Consider the following 20,358-nt stretch of genomic DNA (forward strand, 5'->3'; position numbering starts at 1 on the left):
ACATGAAGGTAAGACAATACTTCAGGGACCAGTCCAATGTAGTATTAAATAAATATTAGAGTATAAAAATCACTAGTATTTATTTTCACCCCCCCTCCTGGGAATCAAACCCGGGACCTGCAGTACCGTATCAATAAATAACTTAAATGTATCATCTGCAAGGTAAACATCAAATGTTGACTTGTTAAATTTACACTGTACGTTCAAGATAATTACGCAAGAAGTGAAAATAGAATTTATTTATAGAGATATCAAAAATAAGGTAATAAAACCTACAACCATTGAGCAAAGGATAAAAACAATATCTATTCTTGGATAGTAATATAAATTATTGGATAACCTGGATAATAAAATGTGGCACAAACAAGAAAATAAATCACAGAAAAAACTGTATGGGTGAACCATCCAAACAGCCCAATAAATCCTAATAATACGGCAGTAACAATTTGATTACATTTTACATGGCAGAGAATGTGTCTTCGGTTTTATGGTGAATGTTTTTTCAATAGTTTTTCTGCTACTTCTATGTACGTAACATACTCGTATGTACGTAAGCACTAAGCCACATTTGTTGAATAAATAATTACCATAGAACAATACCAGCATAACAACAGAAATATACTTTTTGCATATCCCCACTTGAATATGTATGTTTAAATTAATTAATTCTATCCAAAGTTCGGGGAATTACTTACTCACAATTCACTAGTAAGATGACTTTCTGCCGTTGGAGTCATTTATTGATATCTCGACATAGATAAACAAGTCTTTTTTAGGTGGGAATATGGAAGTCTGGATATTTACTGGGCTTGCGACCTGTCATTAGCCGGCTTAAGTAATCACTTTCACTGTGTAACATTCACCATTCTACCCATGATTCACTATGTTACCCAAATTTGAGAAAAATGTATTTATGTATGAATTGAATAAATTAACTACATGTTACTTCGTCAGCGACATCTATGGTTGAAGTAAGCAAGGTTTTTTTAACCTTCCAAACTTTCTCATACTCGTATGTATAATCTCAAGCCATGTTTTGTCCTCCTCCGTAGTGTAATGGTCAGCACACTCGGCTACTGTACTAGAGGTCCCGGGTTCGATTCCCAAGGGGGGGTCAAATAAATGTAAGTGATTTTTTCACTATAATATTTATTCAATATTACCCTGGACTGGTACCTGAAGCAGAGGAGGGATCACCTTGCTTTCATGTAAGTAACAAACAAGATAACACTGCGTCAATTTGATACAGTGCCCTATGCACCATTGGATGCGGATAAAGGTAAGAAGAAATTAAATGGGTTTTAAGTGATGGGCAGGCGAAATGGGCAGTACATATTAAATATGATCAGTACCTTTCCTTCATGTATTAACGATCAAGATAGCACTACGTTCATATGATGCATTGCCCTATCCACCATCGGGTGCGGATGAGGGTTTGAAGAAGAAGCACTTGACAATACTATATACTGTATATATAAGTATAAGTATAAATAAATATAAGTGATTTTTTTCACTCTAATATTTATTCAATATTACCCTGGACTGGTACCTGAAGCGGAAGGCTGATCACCTTTCCTTCGTGTGTTAACTATCAAGATAACACTGTGTTTATAATGCAGTGCCCTATGCACCATTGGAGTGCGGAAAAGGGTTTGAATGAATATATAAGTAACTTACCACACGGGTTTCTCTGAACCTGGGCTAGTGCACCCATACAACAGCATGTGATGGGCGGTGTTCATTGTTGCGTTAGGCTCGAATCCCACTAGAAGTAATTTACATTTTAATTGCAGTTTGCATGACGAGTTTGCCGCGCCACGCATCTAATTACAGAGCTATATCTCTTCATCACCCTGAGAATTAATGTCTGTAATTATTACAAACACATTGCATTGGTTTAGAGATGAGTGCATAGTTATTATATTAATGTGTTGGAACAAGTGGCAAACTGTTTGGTAAAAATAAAATTGAGATACATGGTGTTTATTTTGTAAAACTTTATTTTAATTAGGAACTTGACAAAAAAAATTATGCCAAAGTTGGAGTTTATGTAAGTTATTATTTTCTTATGGCAAGTGATTATTTAGGGAAAAAATTACCTCTTAGCATTATTTATAATAAATAAATAATTATTAAAGATTAGTTTCTTTCCCGTGAAATGAATTTTTTATTGTTGTAAAAAAAAATTAAATTGATAAGTTTTCCTGCATTTGCAATTATGTATTCTAATATATTCAATACTACTATTCACCGCATATTTTTATCATTATGTGCTATTTACTTAAAAAATGTAATTGAAAAAAAAAGGCATTGTATTAAAAATTCAGATGGAATTATGAGGACTTTGTCCCAATGTTTTTTAATGTTTAATGGCCAGTGTATGAAAATTATATTATTTTTTTAAAACATAAAATGATAAATATTTGTGTTTTTATTATTAACAAAAATACTTCAATTTCATATTATTTCTGTGAGCCTAAGCGGTTCATTGTTAGAAATAGGTATCAAATTGTGGTAGAGTGGGTTCGAACCGAGAAACTCTGACTCAAGAGTCCGCGACACTAACCACGGGACCACAACCCGACACTGAATTACATTTAAAACTGTTAGTTTTAAAAAAAACTAAATTTAAGGGATGCAGTCAAACCTCGATATAAAGGACCTGTACACAAGAGAAACATCTTTGAAAGAGATTTCCATCAATCGTCATTTTACCACTCAGTAAAAAAAGCATGACATCTTTATAACAGAAAGTTGTTCCAGTCCCTTGGGTTCTCTTATATCAAGGTTCGACTATATTTTCAAAATACGTACCCTGTGGTCATATTCTAAATTCAGATGAAATAAGTTATGGAAAGAAGAAAGCAAGTTTGAAATAATTTATGATGTATGAAATTTACGATACAAGTATGTTGAAATACAAACACACTACTTGTTGAAGATGTCAAGTACCAATTCATGTGTCAGTAAATAGGTAAACATAAAATTATTATTATTATTTGAAATTTGATGTTGAAATAAATGTGAAAATAATTACCAATGAAGTAGTTTGTTCTTGGGTCCACCTTGATTGGAGTGCAGAGGTACAGTTCATCCTAGAAATAAAGATTAAAATGTTAAATAGCCGAAAAATATATGAGAATGAGTCTAATGGCCAGAGTTAAACACCCCAAATATATACTTTTTTAACCTTTAAAATTCAAAACCTTAATGAAAACAGACATTTATTATGTAAAAAGAACACTTTATGGAAACGTACATAGAACTATAAGATCCAAAACACAGAAACACATCTGATTATTGAACTTTGATTAATTATACAACAACAACAAGTTTATAACCTGCTTCCATTATCCGTTAAGTCATTAAAAGAAGCACATAAGTATAAAAGAGCTATTTATATATTTAAAAACCACCACTATAAAACATTTACATACATACATCATGAATGTTTAAGAAATACCATATACCGACATGCATTATAAATTTACAACATTTTGAGTGTGTCCAAATACTTTTTCACAAATCTGGATTATCTCCAATTATTTATTTACTCTCAAAATGTTGTAAATAAATTATCTGATCAAATTATAAGCTATTATAAAATGATAAAAATGAAAATGTTATTTTCTAGCATTTCTCATGTGTGTGATTATAATCCAGGATTCGGACCTCACATACTAATAAAAGAGTTTCTGCTCAATAAAAAGCTTATTTTCATCTCACCAATAGATGTCTCTAGTGAAGTTCTAGTGATTCAAGAACAATGTTTCAAAATGGGTTCATATATATAGAACTTCCAAGAATTTGAATGGTGTGGTTGTCAATAATGTAGGTAAGGTAGAATTGGTGAATGTTACACGTGTGTAAAGTGATCACTTAAACCAGCCGATGACGGTCGTCAGCCCCGTAAATGCCCAGACTTCCATATTCTTCTTCATCTTTGATTAGATGCAAAAATCATAATAATATGCATTATAAATATTGAGAAACACTGTCATACTGTACCGACACGTTATTAATATTTTAGAAACACTGCTGCGATATACTGACATATATAATAAATATTTTAGATTTGAAAAATGGATTGCTCTTAATAATTATAACATACTGATGTATTTGGAGGGCAAACAAACTGGAAAATGTCTCTATTCAAAGTATTCTATTATAACAAGTTGATTTATTTAAATTACACAAGTACTTCATTTACTCAGCTGGATACAAAAGCATCAAGCATGATTCAAAATTAATTATTTATCCGACTCACAACACATGAAACATCACCATATTATTATAGTTATATGTACTTGCGTGTAAATTTACAATAAATCTGTAATAAATTACAAAATGGGACTTTCTAGGCGTTTGGCTAAATCGTTGGTTTAGAGCAGATATTCCCAAAGTATGTAGGTAATATCGTCCCCTAAAGGCGCTGGAGAGGTTTAGGGCGCGTTGGAAGTCCAAGAGTCGATTTGTGGCAAGCGAACGAACATTTGGTAAGTGTTTTTTATTGCTACGCCATTTTTCCTAATCGGATACAAATTTGAATAATACATTTTTTAAATAACGGATGCATCCGAATTACCGTTCAATTATTGACGTATTACGATGTTAATAGCAATAAGGAGGCGTTGATAAATCATCACTAGTTTCCAAGGTGGCACTGGGACAAAAAAGTTTTGAAACCAGTGATTTGGAACATAAAAAAACAAATACCAGTGTGTCTCTTGGGGAATAAGAAGCATAACACATAAACTCAGCGGTTCCCAATCTGTTTTGACTTACGTACGCATTGGCAGCTCATTTCTTTATTTGTACCCTTTTTTATATTTGGGTTGACAACAGCAACATATGTAAAACAAAACTTTAAAAGATATACATTAAACAAGTCAATCATAGTTAACCACAGAAACATAAAGATTAGTATAAAACATTTAGTGTCGATCTAGCAAATAAACACGTATTGCTTCATTTGGTATTAAAATATATTATTGTATATTATTTCAGACCAATTAATATCAATCAACGGTTGTGTTTAGCCGAATAATGAGGAAATCAAATGAAAGAACTGTTTATTAAAATTGTAGTTTTTTTTTATACATGTCTATGGCTAGAACACTCTAGAAGGATGAAAAGCCATTAAAAAGAAGAAATACATATCTATATTTGGAAGTTTTGATACTTCATTTACGTAAATCTATGGCAGTTTCGTAAAAAAATCGCGTTAATGTCCAGCGATTTTCAAAGAATGACTTAAAAAGTATTTTACTAAAAAAGCTCATAATTTGAAAGCCCACACGTTCAAGAAAGTTCTGATTGGGCTCTACTTCATTAGGAACTTTATTTTCGTAGAGTTGGAGTTTACCAACGTGATTTATGGCCGGTGCTAATGTGACAAGAGAGACAGGAATGATAAAAAAAAAAGTGACAGGAAAAGCGAACCGGATGTGACGTAACAGCGCTGTGAATAATTGCCAATAATTGCGGCTATCGTAACCGCACAATTCATTAATATAAAAAAGATATTTATATACTTAGTGCGAATAGGTAGCGATAGTCAAAAATGAGGTTATGAGGACTCATGTGTATTTTTCGTTTAAAATCGTAATAAAAGCATTTGAATTGAATGCTAACTTCACAAGTGCTTAAAAACCTAGGTCCACATTACTCTTATCCGCCCAACATTTAGCTTTTAAAATAAAGTTTTTTATAAAGTTGATAGTAATATTATGTCGTGTTCCGTACAGGAAAACATTAATAGCATCTGAACGGCAATTTTTCAGACTTAAAAACAAATGAAAACAATATGTAGATTTAGAATGAAGGAATATTTGTAATTCTTTTCACGAAATAAAATTATTAGCTACCAGCATTTTGTAAAAGGTCACAAAATGGTGTACTATGAATAAATTTACATAAGATGGCCCTTGAGTGAAAATTCAATCAAATAAAAAAATTCCATCAGCTCGAATATTCGACGGTACAAATTGAGTTATTCGGGGGAAATTGTATTTATTACCTTTTAAAGATGAAAAAATAATTAAATTTAAAGCATAACGACGTAATCAATTAATAAAGCCGGGCTACAAATTAAACGCGAGGGTAGAAAACGTTAGTTGAAATTATTTTTAGACCTTTTAGAAGAATTTGAAAATGTAATTATTTTTCTAAGGCACGTGTAATTTATGTGCTCCGAGCTATAAGGCAGCTGTGACATTTTTTTCGAAATTTCAGTAATAAAATGTAAGTACGGTAGGCGAATATTCGGCCTTAATAAAAATAAATTATATATATATATATATATATATATATATATATATATATATATATATATATATATATATATATATATATGTGTGTGTGTGTGTTAGTTTGGGAAAATGTAATCATTGCTCATGGCGGACAGCGTACTTCTTGGCAGCTGCTAAAATATAGTATACCCACAAGCATTATGAAATTAAATTTATATGTGTATTTACTTTTTTATTTCCTTCACCAACGCGTGGCTGTATACATACAAATGTATACACACATGCAGTCGCGTACATTCTATATAGGCAGAAAATCAGTGCCTACCCTGGATTACTCGCGTTCCATATAGAAACACAAGCAGTGCCTACTATGCCTTATTCTTACCCAACCCTACTGCCTACTCTGATTAAAAGCCCAGTGCACGCCACTGCACACATCGCGTATAGTGTATAGCCAGAATCATGGATGTCTTTTTCGAATATGAAAATGTTGACGATTTAGATACCATTTTTTAAGAGTTTTTTTTTCACCATATACCAGCGTTATGTATGCATATGTCATATGTACTATATCCCAGCAAAAGGGGCATATTTTTAACTTAATATTTACCCGCTACAGGACAGAAAGTGTTGTTTTTGCATTTTGAAGAAAAGGTATTGTTTAAATATTTTTTTAAATACAGTATATATTTTTCAAATGGCGAAAAAACCTTCAAGTTTTACCTAAAAAGATCTGTTGCACAGTAAAAAGTTCAATAAGTGGCTTGATATTTATTTTTAATACATTGTATTATATATTTAAATTTTAAAAAAAACTAACTATCACATTATATTATTATTTTCACGTATCCTACTCTGTATCTTTCCCATATGGTATACAAATATCTCATTATTTTCGAGAGAAACGTCAAAAGCTCATTTTATTTCATTCTGTTCGTTCGAGTGGCTGCGTAGATATTATTTTCCCGAATGACGCAAATTCTTCGTAATTGCGAATGACGTATGATAAGAGAAGCTTATCTTTTTGCAATTAGTTTTCCGAACAGAAAATCAATACACTTCGGTGACAAAGGTATGTTAGAAGCACTTAATTAATTAATTAATATTCAACGAACCATAATGAAGGGAAAATCAATCGATACTCATTGAAATAGCTTAGTCTTTTATAATTAAGTTTTGAAATTACGTATTGAAATGAAATTTATTTTTTACATGTCGCTCACTCCTTTCAAGAACGTCATAAATCAAAAAACTTGATTTTTCAGGAGAACGTTTTTAAAGTTTAAAAATATAATACAATGTATTAAAAATAAATATCAAGCCACTTTTTACTTTGCAACACATATTTTTAAGTAAAACCTGAAGGTTTTTTCTCCATTTGAAAAATATCAAGTATATTTAAAAAAAATAATTTAACAATACCTTTTCTTCAAAATGCAAAAACAACACATTCTGCCCTGTAGCGGGTAAATATTAAGTTAAAAATATGCCTCTTTTGCTGGGATATAGTACATTTTCTGGGCATTCCGAAAACATGCACAACTGAAAATCGTCGATTTTTTATTTATGACGTTCTTGAAAGGAGTGAGCGATGTATGCACCATACTTAAATGGTTAATATGACAAATAATTTACAGATTTTTTATGTATGCCTAATTAGTCGATATACCCGTTTCTCCGTCAGTAAAAAACAATACTACAACACACGCAAAGTATATTCACAGGTAAAAAATCACACCTGGCTATAGTAACCCCTAGAAAAAGGAGTAACAACCTGTAGAAATATGGTAAATGATCAGTAAGTTTAGAAAAAAAAAGAATATATATATATATATATATATATATATATATATATATATATATATATATATATATATATATATATATATATATATATATATATATATATATATATATATATATATATATATATATATATATATATATATATATATATATATATATATATATATATATATATATATATATATATGTATATATTTATATATAGTGCATAGAGCACTGCATATTGTGCAAATTGCGTATTCATCCAGTATTATATTGAACATTATTTACATGAAGGAAAGGTGATCAGCCCTCCGCTTCAGGTACCAATCCAGGGTAATATTCAATGAATATTAGAGTGTAAAATCAACAATATTTATTTTTACCCCCCCCTGGAAATTGTACCTGGGACCTCCAGCTTGGTTGCTAAACACGCTAACCATTACACCACGGTAGTGGACATAAATATATATTTACACATATGTGTGTGTAAGTGTTTGTGTAAGTACCTACACAAGAATCCATTTACGTATTTCAAATTAAACTTTATTTTTCAGCGGAGTTCGAAATGTTTCAAAAAACACTGAAATGAGGATAAAGTAAAATGAATTCTCGTTTCATAAAATTAGTAAAGTGACTGCCAAATAAATAATTAAAAATAAAAATAAAATAAAGTATACAACCGTATACACCATTTTGCTGCTAAAATGAATTGAGCCGATGGTAAATTGAATATTGAAAAAAGCATTTTAAATATTCAATTTCAAAGAAAGTAAAATATATTTTGTAAGCCTTTAGGCATCTAAAAATCCTCAATTCAATTTGCATGAAACGAGTACCTACGTAAAACGCGAGTTTGCAAATTTTACGAGTTGGTAAAACATGTAATAACGTAAGTAAACGAATATAAAACGATGTTATTCATATTTATTTGGTAGATAATATACACGCATAAAGTTTTAGGGGTTTTGCTTCAAGGTTGAAGAAAAATCCCTCATCACATCTCATTTACATATTTCCCGATTCATAGTTATGATATGATAACAAAATCGGTATTCCCAGTCTCTACGTCATACAAGCCTTTCACATCTCTCTCTCTGATTGTTTATTTTAATAGATAAAATGTATTTATAAGTAAACAAACAAAATAACTATTCCTTTATCATGAAGAGATAATAGTCTTTTTTTATAAATTAAAAAAAGGATGATATGTTATGTTTTGATATTATATTGGTCGATAAAATTGTGGAAATAATTCAACAAAATGACTTTTGATTAATGATTACAAAAGAAGTTAAAGTCTGACTTTACCAATGACAAAACTTGTAGAAATTAATGGCAACACTTTTAAACTGCCTTATGATATTTTAGCCACACTTTTTGTGATGGGTATTTTTTTATGTGAATCTTCAAATTACGTATACATTGTCAATCACACATTAGATTCTTATTCGGAGAGTTTCGTGATTTTAATATTTTGATCAATATCAAATAGAATCATAATTAATAAATAAAATAAAAATTAAACAGTACTTTGAGATACGAAAAAATGTGTTCTTCAGCAACAAACAATTCAAAAGAATCAGGTATCCAGAATCATATCCATTGGGGTACAAAATAAATATTTTAATAATAGTAATCATTGAATGCCTCCGTAGTGTAATGGTCAGCACGCTTGGCTACCGTGCTGGAGGTCCCGGGTTCGATTCCCAGGAGGGGCGTCAAATAAATACAAGTGATTTTTCACTATAATATTTATTTAATATCATCTTGGACTGGTGCCTTGAGCGGAAGGCTGATCACCTTTCCTTCATGCGTTAACGACCAAAATAACACTGCGTTTTTATGATTCAATGCCCTATGCACCATCGGGTGCCGGTAAAGATTTGAAGAATAATAAAGAATCATTAAATGACCCAACAATATAAATATTTCAACACAGAGAAAAAACTATGTACTAACGCAACGAAAAAAGGACCGCGATAAAAAATAATAACATATTTAGAGAAGCGATCTTAAACTGGCAGAAATATGCCGCACATAGGAGTCGTTTTCATGCAACGAAAAAAAAACCCTTTTTATGGACTACAATTCGGCAAAGGCAACACTCCATTCGGAAAATTTCCTGTCCGGGGATTTCCTTCAAACCCGAGCATAAATTTTCCAGTTCACTTGTTTACTGCCGGTTGCGGTCGTAGAAGAAGCTACAAAACTAAATATTCCTACGCCGTGCATATAATATTATAGTTCGCCCTGGGAAAGCTAGAATTATACGTGTTCTAAAAACCAAGAAGAGAGAATTCTGAGCTGCTCTGAAGGATGTTTGCATGAAATTTTAAATTGATACAAAACAAACGAACAAAAAAATGTCGTATTTTTCGGACTGTGAGATGCAATGGACCATAAAACACATCCCAAATTGACAATTTTAAGAATGAAAAATAAACCCAACATTTAATATCAATGCAAAATCAAACAATCTGGTATTCCTTTATGTTTGCCTATTTTACGGACTGTAAAACGCACTGGACCATAAGTTCAACCCCAAATTGTCATTTTTATAAAAAAAATATACCCAACATTAAATATTAATGTAAAATCAAATAAAATTTTCGTCTTTCATTTTTACCCAGTTTTTGGACCCTTATTTTCCGACCATATTTCAAAGAAAAAAGTGCGTCGTATGGTCAAAAACAAACGGTTTTGTGTACTGATATTTGTACTAATTGTCCACCGTGAGTACACGGTGAGTATTGAAAAATTAATTATCATTTCTAAACGATCAGATCAACTAATACCTGATTAAAAAATAAATATCATATATAGTAGGTTAGTTGTTCAATAAAATTGCCTTACAAAAGAAATACGTATGTCTTCCAAATACAAACACCTGAGCATGGATTGGTTATAATTTTTTTTGTCGCAAGCAATTAGTCCGTACGCAGAAAAAAGTTACAAGAGTAAAGTTAAGAAAAACTCAAAAGAAAGACCCTAGCTACCTAAGTTCCCATGGGAAATCCTAAATGGAGTAATGTTTATGTTACAAATTCAATTTGAATTTCTTTAGTATATATATAACGTGGTAATATTTTCCTTCGTAAATTGGGTGTAAATAATAGGTAAAGTGGGTGTATAATAATAAAATAAACAATGTGTTGCTTTGTAATTAAAGTTAATAATTAAAGTTTATTCTTAATTTATCTTTATAATATTTTTCTATCTATCTATCTGATTCTGACAGTTCAGAATATTATATTTTTTCTATCTGATGTCTTTTGTTTTATTCAGTGCGACGCATGCGACATCTGGTGGTAGAACTGTTTATGTAGGTACTATTTGTAAGTACTTAATAAAATATATAGGTAGGTACCTAGGTATTTTATTACATATATATATATATATATATATATATATATATATATATATATATATATATATATATATATATATATATATATATATATATATATAATTATAAGAACAGCATTGTCCCTTTCAATAAGACCTGGAAATTGAGAGATATCTGATATTGAAACAAATGGAAAACTAATTAGGCTATATACAAATTTATGATGTAAAAGAATCCAGTATAACAGGAATATAGTGACACTGTATCAAAACATCCACTAATTTACCTAAAGATGATAAACGAGGTTCCTTATATTTTCATAACAAAGGTAGGTTTTAATGGACGGTAGCTCAAAAGATTATTCAAATTACTCAGCACATCATCGTGTTTAAAAGGGCATTTGAGGACAAATTATAATATTAACAAAGCGGCTACATTAAGACGATAAAGGAAATAGGGGTTTGGGCGTGGGCGTGAGGCTTCAAAGGTTACTAAAGAGGCAACCCTTACATTACCAGCTCAAACACTTTAGTTTGTTGCTAAAATTATATTTTACGCAGAAATGATAAAAAAAAATTCAACAAGTTTTTAACATATAATTTCTATTTGAAGCACTAACTATGTGATTTTTTATTTTATAATCAAAATGTAACTTTGTTTTAAAACAAAGTTACATTTTAATTTTAACTTTTTAACAATTTTTAATATTAAATTTAATCATAACTTTCAGTTGAATATATCAGAAAATAACTGGATATTTTATATTGGATTGGATTGGATATATTATAATGCATATATTATATATTGCACATCGCTTCATCATCGAAAAATTTACGATATTTTCGCTACCTATATAAAGTATTTTACCGTAATAAAAACCATAAGTAGCGTTTATTTCAAATTCAAATGAGATGTTTTTATTTGTATTCATTCAAATTTACATCAATGTGATTCATGGCGTATGAACCTTATATTATGGGTAATATCTGATAAAGCGATTGAAATCAGTTGGTCCTAAAGAAAGGTCGATGGGTGTCTTCGAACTTTTGCGTAGATTCGTTGAGTAGCACAGACTACTATTTTTATACCAACATTTGACTCCTTCAAAAACCCAATTTAAAACATTATAAAAAAAGATAGATGCCTATCAGGTACTAGTATAAAAAAAGATAGCACAATGATTAGTACGTCGCATACCTGAAAATATAAAGCGGTGCGGAAGAAAAAGCGTCCGCCATCGTCGTAATCGGCTCCCAGATTATATCATCAGATATCGCTCACTCCTTTCAATAATGTCATAAATTCGAAAACATGCACAAATTTTAAGTTGTGCATGTTTTCGGAATGTCCAGAAAATGTGCTTTATCTCAGCAAAAGTGGCATATTTTTAACTTAATATTTACCCGCTACAGGGCAGAAAGTGTTGTTTTTGCATTTTGAAGAAAAGATAATGTTGAATTTTTTTTTAAATATACTAAATATTTTTCAAATAGAGAAAAAACCTTCGGGTTTTACCTAAAAAGATCTGTTGCACAGTAAAAAGTTCAATAAGTGGCTTGATGTTTATTTTTGATACATTGTACTTTAAAAACATTAAAAACGTTGTCCTGAAAAATCAAGTTTTTTTTATTTATGATGTTCTTAAAAGGAGTGAGCAATATGGTATAACTGTTTAAATATATATTTATCATTTTGATTCAGTTTCTTATTGCATATATATTTTTTAAACTATATTATAGCCGTAACCAAAAGTTGACGTGCTGGGAATTCTGGTACACATGATGGATATACAAGGGTTTTATAAGAAGTCTAGTGCCCTTAAAGATACCTTTAAAAAGACGTGACATTGTTGTAAGATGAAATCTACAATAGTTTCCGTCGGAATTTATAAGTAAGTACGTTGTCTTCTCCGCTATCTATCTTAATATTAATGTATCACTCTGTATTCTGTAACGCGTCTCCGGTTTGTCCCAGAGGAAGGGAGAAGACGTTCAAATTGGGATTTATTTACCTCTACATAATGTCACAGTGGGAATAAATCAGTTTAATAAAGTTAAAGATGTAAAATTACACCTATCGCGGGACGGCGTGGTTTTATTACGGTAAGATCAGTCATAAACACAGTTTGATTTCGGTTGTACAATATTAGGGCGTTTGTGGCACTTCAGTTAGCGGGATAAAACAATGATTGTCTTGTGCTTTTATCCATCTTCCTTCACGCTGAACTGTCGAAGTCGCTTTTATTTTTCAAAACCGGACTGCCGAACGGTAAAATTCTGTGTGGTGCACAAGCTCACTTACGATCGGATTTATTGTATATGAACGTCCTTGCCAGTAGTATTTTGAACCCGGTCGACGCATATTTGGCTAACACGATCGCAAATCTTGTTTAATTGGGAAATAGGTACGTTTTTTGTATGCATAACACTCATATTAACAACGTATTTCCCTATTGAAATGTCACGAGTGAGTACTTATATACAATACAAATAGTCGAATAGCTGAATATACTCGATATACAGTGCCAGCTCGCTAATCCGAACGCAAATCGTGAAGTGGGTCGTTCGGATCAGGGAATCGTTCGGATTACTGAGTGTTTTGAGAAAAATGAGAAGGTAAAAAAGGAAATTTCGGTTTATAAAAATGATTTTTATTTCGCATCTTCATTTGAGGTTGAACATATCAGATATTTTATTTTGAATCAACGAACCTAACTGGTGTTCAAGGTCTAAATCACGCATTCACCCCAAAACCATAAATTCCTTAGTGTTCTAGGCGACTTCTTTAGCTCGATTAATGGCTTGTTATAAATGTTGAAAGCTTCAGAAGGTAGAATTTTCGAAACTCTCATCGTTCGGATTACAGCGCATTTCGGAGTACGGAGCGTTCGGATTAGTGAAACCCCAGACCCCAAAAGAGATGGTCTGACGACATAGTCGCTCTGGGAGGGTAGAAACTGGCTGCAAGCAGCAACCGACCGAAGGAAATGGAAAGATACGGAAGAGGCCTATATCCAGCAGTGGAGGACAGAGGGCTTATGAAGAAGAAGAAGAATGCTACAAACACTACGGCAATCTTTCTAGATGAGGATTTTTTTCGGGCATTAAAATTATGATCTTTAAATTTGAAATCCCAAAAAAATAATTTTGCATGATGAGGTGCTTAAAGGACACGGATAAGCAATCCAAAATCTGGATTTGTAATTTTAAATGTACTTATGAAAAAAAGAAATAATAATTATTTTTATAACTTCTACACAAAAAAATTGTTGTTGGGTATAAACAGTTAGGAAACAAAACACCTACACCCTTATTTTCTTTAAAACCTTTTGTTATTTAAAAAAAAGCTTCTATTGTCTTTTTCTTCCAGGACAAAAAAAAAGCACGCGTAGAATATAGCTGACTTTTTACAAAAAAACAGGACCAACTTTAAACAAAGACAATTTTAATTATAAGTATGGATATAAATTTACATAAATTGTTTCAGAATCGTGAATGGTCTGTGGTTTCCTCCAGAAGTTATAAATAACCTCGAGACAAGTAATGTTTGCAAATAACGAGTGGAGTGAGGGTAGAGTAACAACAGACTAAGGAGTGGGAAGATTCCCGGGGGAAATAAACGGGAAATCCAAATATGTGAATATTTAAAACGGAAGTAAATATTATACAATAACATATCGTCGTGCAAATATGCAACTTCGTATATGAAAACATTGATATTCTGAAATTTAAAAAAAATACATCTTCCAATACCGCCTCAATCGGAATCGGAATCTCAACGATTTGTAATTTATTAAAATCCACTGTAAAAATATTAAATCATGTATTTATTGTATAAAAAACGCAGTCTTCTCAAAACAGTAAAGTAATGTGTAGTTTTTTTTTTTATAAATGGGATTGGCATAACAAAACAAAAGCTATCAACTGTACTGACAGTCTATATTACTGATCTGTCTAAACTCCAAACAAACAAAGAATACGTCTGTGAAATTATTGGTCCTGTGATATCTCCTTTTCTAATAATAAGAATAATAAAAAACTAAAATTATTCGTTGTAAAAAAAAATATAAGGTAAATGTACACATACTTGTATATTTATTTACCTTATACATATTGTAAGCCGATCTGTAGCAATGATATTCTGCCTGAGAAACTGATTACGATAGTGAGCTAATTTTATTTATAGAAGCCACCAATCAATAAAGTTGAACCTTCTATACACGTTTAGGTATAATATAAAATACCAGCAGTGTGTAAGAACTTGGAACAATAGTACCTATAGTACAAGATGCGATAACTTTTTGTTTATTAAGCTTGATATACAGGGGTATCGAAAAACAATATGCGCTGATAAACAATAATAATAAAAATATATTTAAAAAAAAACAGATGGTTGGTATCTTTGTACTTTAAATCAATTACTTACAAACAATTATTTTTAAGGAATTTAATAATTCTGTAAAAAAGTACCTGATTCGACTTGCGGGTAGGTTTTTCTTTTTCACAAACGAAGTTACAATACATAAAAGAGGTTGCAGAGAACAGTCAATTTCAATACCAACTTGAAAAAAACTTTATAAATGCGATAAAACTTTATTTCATTATTATTTCAATTTAACAAATTGAAAATGAAATGTAACAGCGCTTGTAAGAGTTTACTTTGTTAATGATTTATCAACACTTTTATTGCGAAACTGTGGGGGTCGCTATTCTAAAACTTCGTTTTTATAAACGTTTATTCAGTAACGTTATTCAATAAAGTACTTTTTAAGTGCTAAGAGATGAAAATAACAAGAACCAATTTATTTTTAAATAATGTTTGAAAGCATTATACAATGAAAGAAAATATATTTAGACTTCTAAGGCTTAATTTATCATTAATTTTCGCTCATGAATTACATGAAATTATAGCAATTTAAAGACCATAAAGAGTAAATCTACTCACAAGTAGGTATAGGCTATAAAACGTATGAAGTTAAAGCCTAATTAGGGATATGTTAAGCGATGTTGCATAAGCCGTAGCTAGATTTTAGTTACTTGGATGTTAGATAATAAAAAAAAATACTTGTATTTTTTTGTAGAGTTTGCAATTACGCCCCGTTAAAAATAATTTATGAGGCGAATGTATTTGGTAATAGAAGAAGAGAAAGACCAAGGAAAACTTGACATCATTAAGTATTTCAAATATCGCTCACTTTTTTCAAGAACGTCATAAATCAAAAAACTTAACTTTAAAGTTTAAAAATAAAATACAATGTATTAAAAATAAATATCAAGCCACTTATTGAACTTTTTACCGTGCAACAGATCTTTTTAGGTAAAACCTGAAGGTTTTTCTCCATTTGAAAAATATTTAGTATATTTAAAAAAATAATTGAAACATAACCTTTCTTCAAAATGCAAAAATAACACTTTCTGCCCTGTAGCGGGTAAATATTAAGTTATAAATATGCCGCTTTTGCTGGGATATAGTACATTTTCTGGGCATTCCGAAGACATGCACAAGTGAAAATTGAAATTTTTTTATTTATGATATTCTTGAAAGGAGTGAGCGATATGTACTTGAAAGTAGTCAGGTCAGAAATCGTAATAATCAGGGGGTATATAGACGCATGAGCGTGAAAGAAGCGAAGAGGGTTTGCAAATACAGATTGGTGTGGCGGTCTATTCCCTCTGCCTACCCCTGCGGAAAATCAGCGTGACAGTAGTTAGATAATTTTAAAATTAATATATACCACAAAAATATATATTGAAGGTGCACGTAACGTTTTTAATTTCAGAAGAAAATCGTGATGATATTGATACAACGCACTCGTATCTCGTAATGCTTATACAACGTTATGTGGGAGTTAGTAAAACTAATTACAAAAGTTGAGTATCGAAGATAAAAGAGGTCGAGAAATCTAATTATTTTTAGATTCGAAAAGGTCAAGTCCATAGTGATAATTGCTAGAAAATATCCGAAAGAAAAACATACGTATTATATATATTTTTTTTATTAAAAAAAAAAGAGAAATATAAATTTTTGTATTACTATTTATATAAATATTTCCATTTCATATTATTTCTGTGAGCCTAAGCGGCTCATTATTAGCGAGTTTTACTTATTCGTAGTTATCCTCATTGCCTCTTTCAAGTCGCAATCTACTTCACTCCTCTGTACCTGCTCTGCCCACAAGGCGGGGGCTCTAATCTGGTCACTCCGTCTCATGGGCAACCGTCTTCTTTTTCTTTCATCGCGAATATTGACGATCAAGGCTATTCATTTCGCTTCTGACCATGTATCGAAAAATATCATAGTTAACACAAGCGTACTTCTTACAATTCCCCCGGTGTGGAATTCACGACATTAGTAATGTCAAATATTGAATGTGTTGCTGTTACGTTCAACAGATGGCGCTACCATTGCCGTCAAAAAAGTTGATTAATAAAACATGTTTTACCTGTCATAGGTTTAAAAAAAAAACACCTATCACAGGCATATACATGTTTTTAAAAAAATATGTGTAGAAATTGCAAAGCAATCGTTGAATTACAATAGGACATTTAAAAAATTTTAACAAATGAACATTTTTGTTAGTATAGATTTTGTGAGCAACAAAGATTATTGCGTGAAATCATGGTTTTCTTTATCGCTTTCCGCATACTACGCCCAAGAGGGTAGCATATTGTTGATAAAAAAAATTATATCGACCAATAAAGACTTATCCTAGTATGGGACTAAGACATGATGTATAGCATATTATCTACAAGATCAATCAATGCAGAGCAAATAGGCGGTCATCGGACCCAATCTTCAAAACGAGAGGACTCCAAGATCGTCACTCCGTTAAAAGAGCCCCCATTATCAAAATTGATCATGAAAGATTTAAAATTAAAAAAAAAGAAATACTAACATATTGATTCCCTCCCCCCCTCCCATTCCTGTCCGAAAAAAGGTTACCATATGGTAGAAGCTTCCCTGAATATGTACAGGTAGGTACGTAACATTTGTTTCATGTTTCATGTTTTACATTATTTTAAATTTCATGTAAAGAACTGCACCGCCTATATCTACTTACATATTATATGACGTATAAAAATAGATATAATCTTTAGAGAAAAAAATGCACTCAATCAAATATACCAGCATCCGGGAGGTAAGGAAAAAAACCTTTATTAATCTTTTAATTATTTAAAAATATTGAATCAAATTAAATCAATAAATATGGTTAATACCATATGGAGTAAATTAAAAAATTCTTATTGTTATTATGTTAGTTATATACATTATAAATAGAGACGGTTATTTAAACATATTATATTTCTGAACCGCCTGAATGTGAATAACAATCAAATTAAATCACCTATCAATCCAAATAAATACATTCATATAATATCATTATATATTGATTTCTTATCCGATTCCAATAAGAGACGTATATATTTTTTATCTTTATTAAAGTTAATCATTCCTTTATTAACATAACATCAATATTTACTTTAAACTAAATAGTATATACCCTTGCCTTACCATATTGCAATAGTGAAAAGTCAAATAAACATTTTTCAATAAAATACAGAATAAATTTAACATAAATAACAATAGGCAGGTAGACGAATTTAGTAATGTGTAACTGTTAATAACAAAACAAACAGGATTCACTATTGATGGATTCACTTCGGTAAACATATGGATACGGTTTAGCATACACAAAAGTAAATATGTCTGCAAAACAAATATTAGAAATATTCCTTACCCTGTTCGGAGTTACGTTGGGCATCAGGAAGGGATATTTCTCAGTTTCGGCAGCCCAGACGAGGGTTAGCACAGAAAATAACAGCAACAGATGGTAAAACTCCATCATTGCGATGTCCAGTATCGATGATAAACAAACAAATTATCCGGCCAACAACTTTATTTAAGCGACGTAAATATTCAAATTGACTTTTTAATTATAATTTATCAGCAGTGTACATTATCTAAAGGCTACAAATGAGTAACGCTCACAGACACCGACGACAGGCCAACTCCTTCGAACTTGAATAACGGAATGCGGGGAAATCGCTCCACGCGATTTACGCGATATAGCGAGATTATTTTCTTACCTGTGACAGAAGAGTGTTACCAGCTATCCAATGAAATTTGATTCTATCAAAAATTATACTAATCTTTTCAATATTTTACGAACAATCACGAGATGCTGAGAACATAGCAATCTTTAAAACGCTTAAACTATGAAAAAAAAATTGTTTATACTAGTACATAATTTTCTCTTTGTATGTAGCGTTCACGCGCGGCTCATATTTAAACTCGCTTTGTATAAGCAAGTATAAACATAATTTATCGAGGGGACTAAAGCTGAGTTTACACTCGCAAGTTATGCATTCAAACTTTTTTCATTTGTCCGCCTCCTTAGTGTAATGGTCAGTACCCTCGGCTACCATACTGGAGGTCCCGGGATTGATTCCCAAAGGGGGTCAAATAAAAATAAGTGATTTTTTCACATTAATATTAATTCAATATTACCCTGGACTGGTGCCTAACGTGAAGGGCTAATCCCATTTTATATGATGCAGTGCTCTATGAACTACCGGTGAGGATTAAGGGTTTGAGAATACAAATATAACAATGTCAAAACTATTTTTTTTAATTAGTCTACCCTTCCTCACGTTAAGCTTGTTTACTCTTTCCTTCTTTTTCCTTTTTTTGACCACGAAAATCAAAAAATATCACAAAATTACGAAAAAAGCGAAAAAATTCTAGTAAAGGTGAATGCTTGCACAATGTACTAAGAAAATTATTGAAAGCCCGCTAAGTCACAAACATTAAAAAAACATATATTCATAGTTTAGGGAAAAAGTTTTTAGAATTCCATTGTCTGACCTGCAAAAAAATAATAAGCTATAGTCAAATTCGAACACCTTCCTTCCAAATCAAGTTTTATAAGATCGAATTCTAATTATGTAAAACTTGTACTTTATACGTTATTCC

The 20,358-nt window shown here is 31.1% G+C and overlaps 1 protein-coding gene across 1 annotated transcript in view; it reads right to left on the reverse strand.

Moving 5' to 3' along the window:
• The window catches only part of Phm (Peptidylglycine-alpha-hydroxylating monooxygenase), a 31,650-nt gene extending 12,197 nt beyond the window's left edge, over positions 1-19,453 (reverse strand). The window contains exons 1-3 of the mRNA XM_088274607.1: positions 19,124-19,453; positions 3,038-3,095; positions 1,678-1,765 (exon numbers count right to left, since the gene is read on the reverse strand). Coding sequence (XP_088130733.1) covers positions 1,678-1,765; positions 3,038-3,095; positions 19,124-19,231 — 254 coding nt within the window. The 5' untranslated portion in view covers positions 19,232-19,453. The remainder of the gene's footprint in view (positions 1-1,677; positions 1,766-3,037; positions 3,096-19,123) is intronic.
• Between the last annotated feature and the right edge of the window lie 905 nt (positions 19,454-20,358).

Source organism: Brachycentrus maculatus, unplaced genomic scaffold (assembly GCF_059751285.1).
Source record: "Brachycentrus maculatus isolate JH-2025_06_01 unplaced genomic scaffold, ASM5975128v1 h1tg000004l, whole genome shotgun sequence".
Taxonomy (NCBI): Eukaryota; Metazoa; Arthropoda; class Insecta; order Trichoptera; family Brachycentridae; genus Brachycentrus; species Brachycentrus maculatus.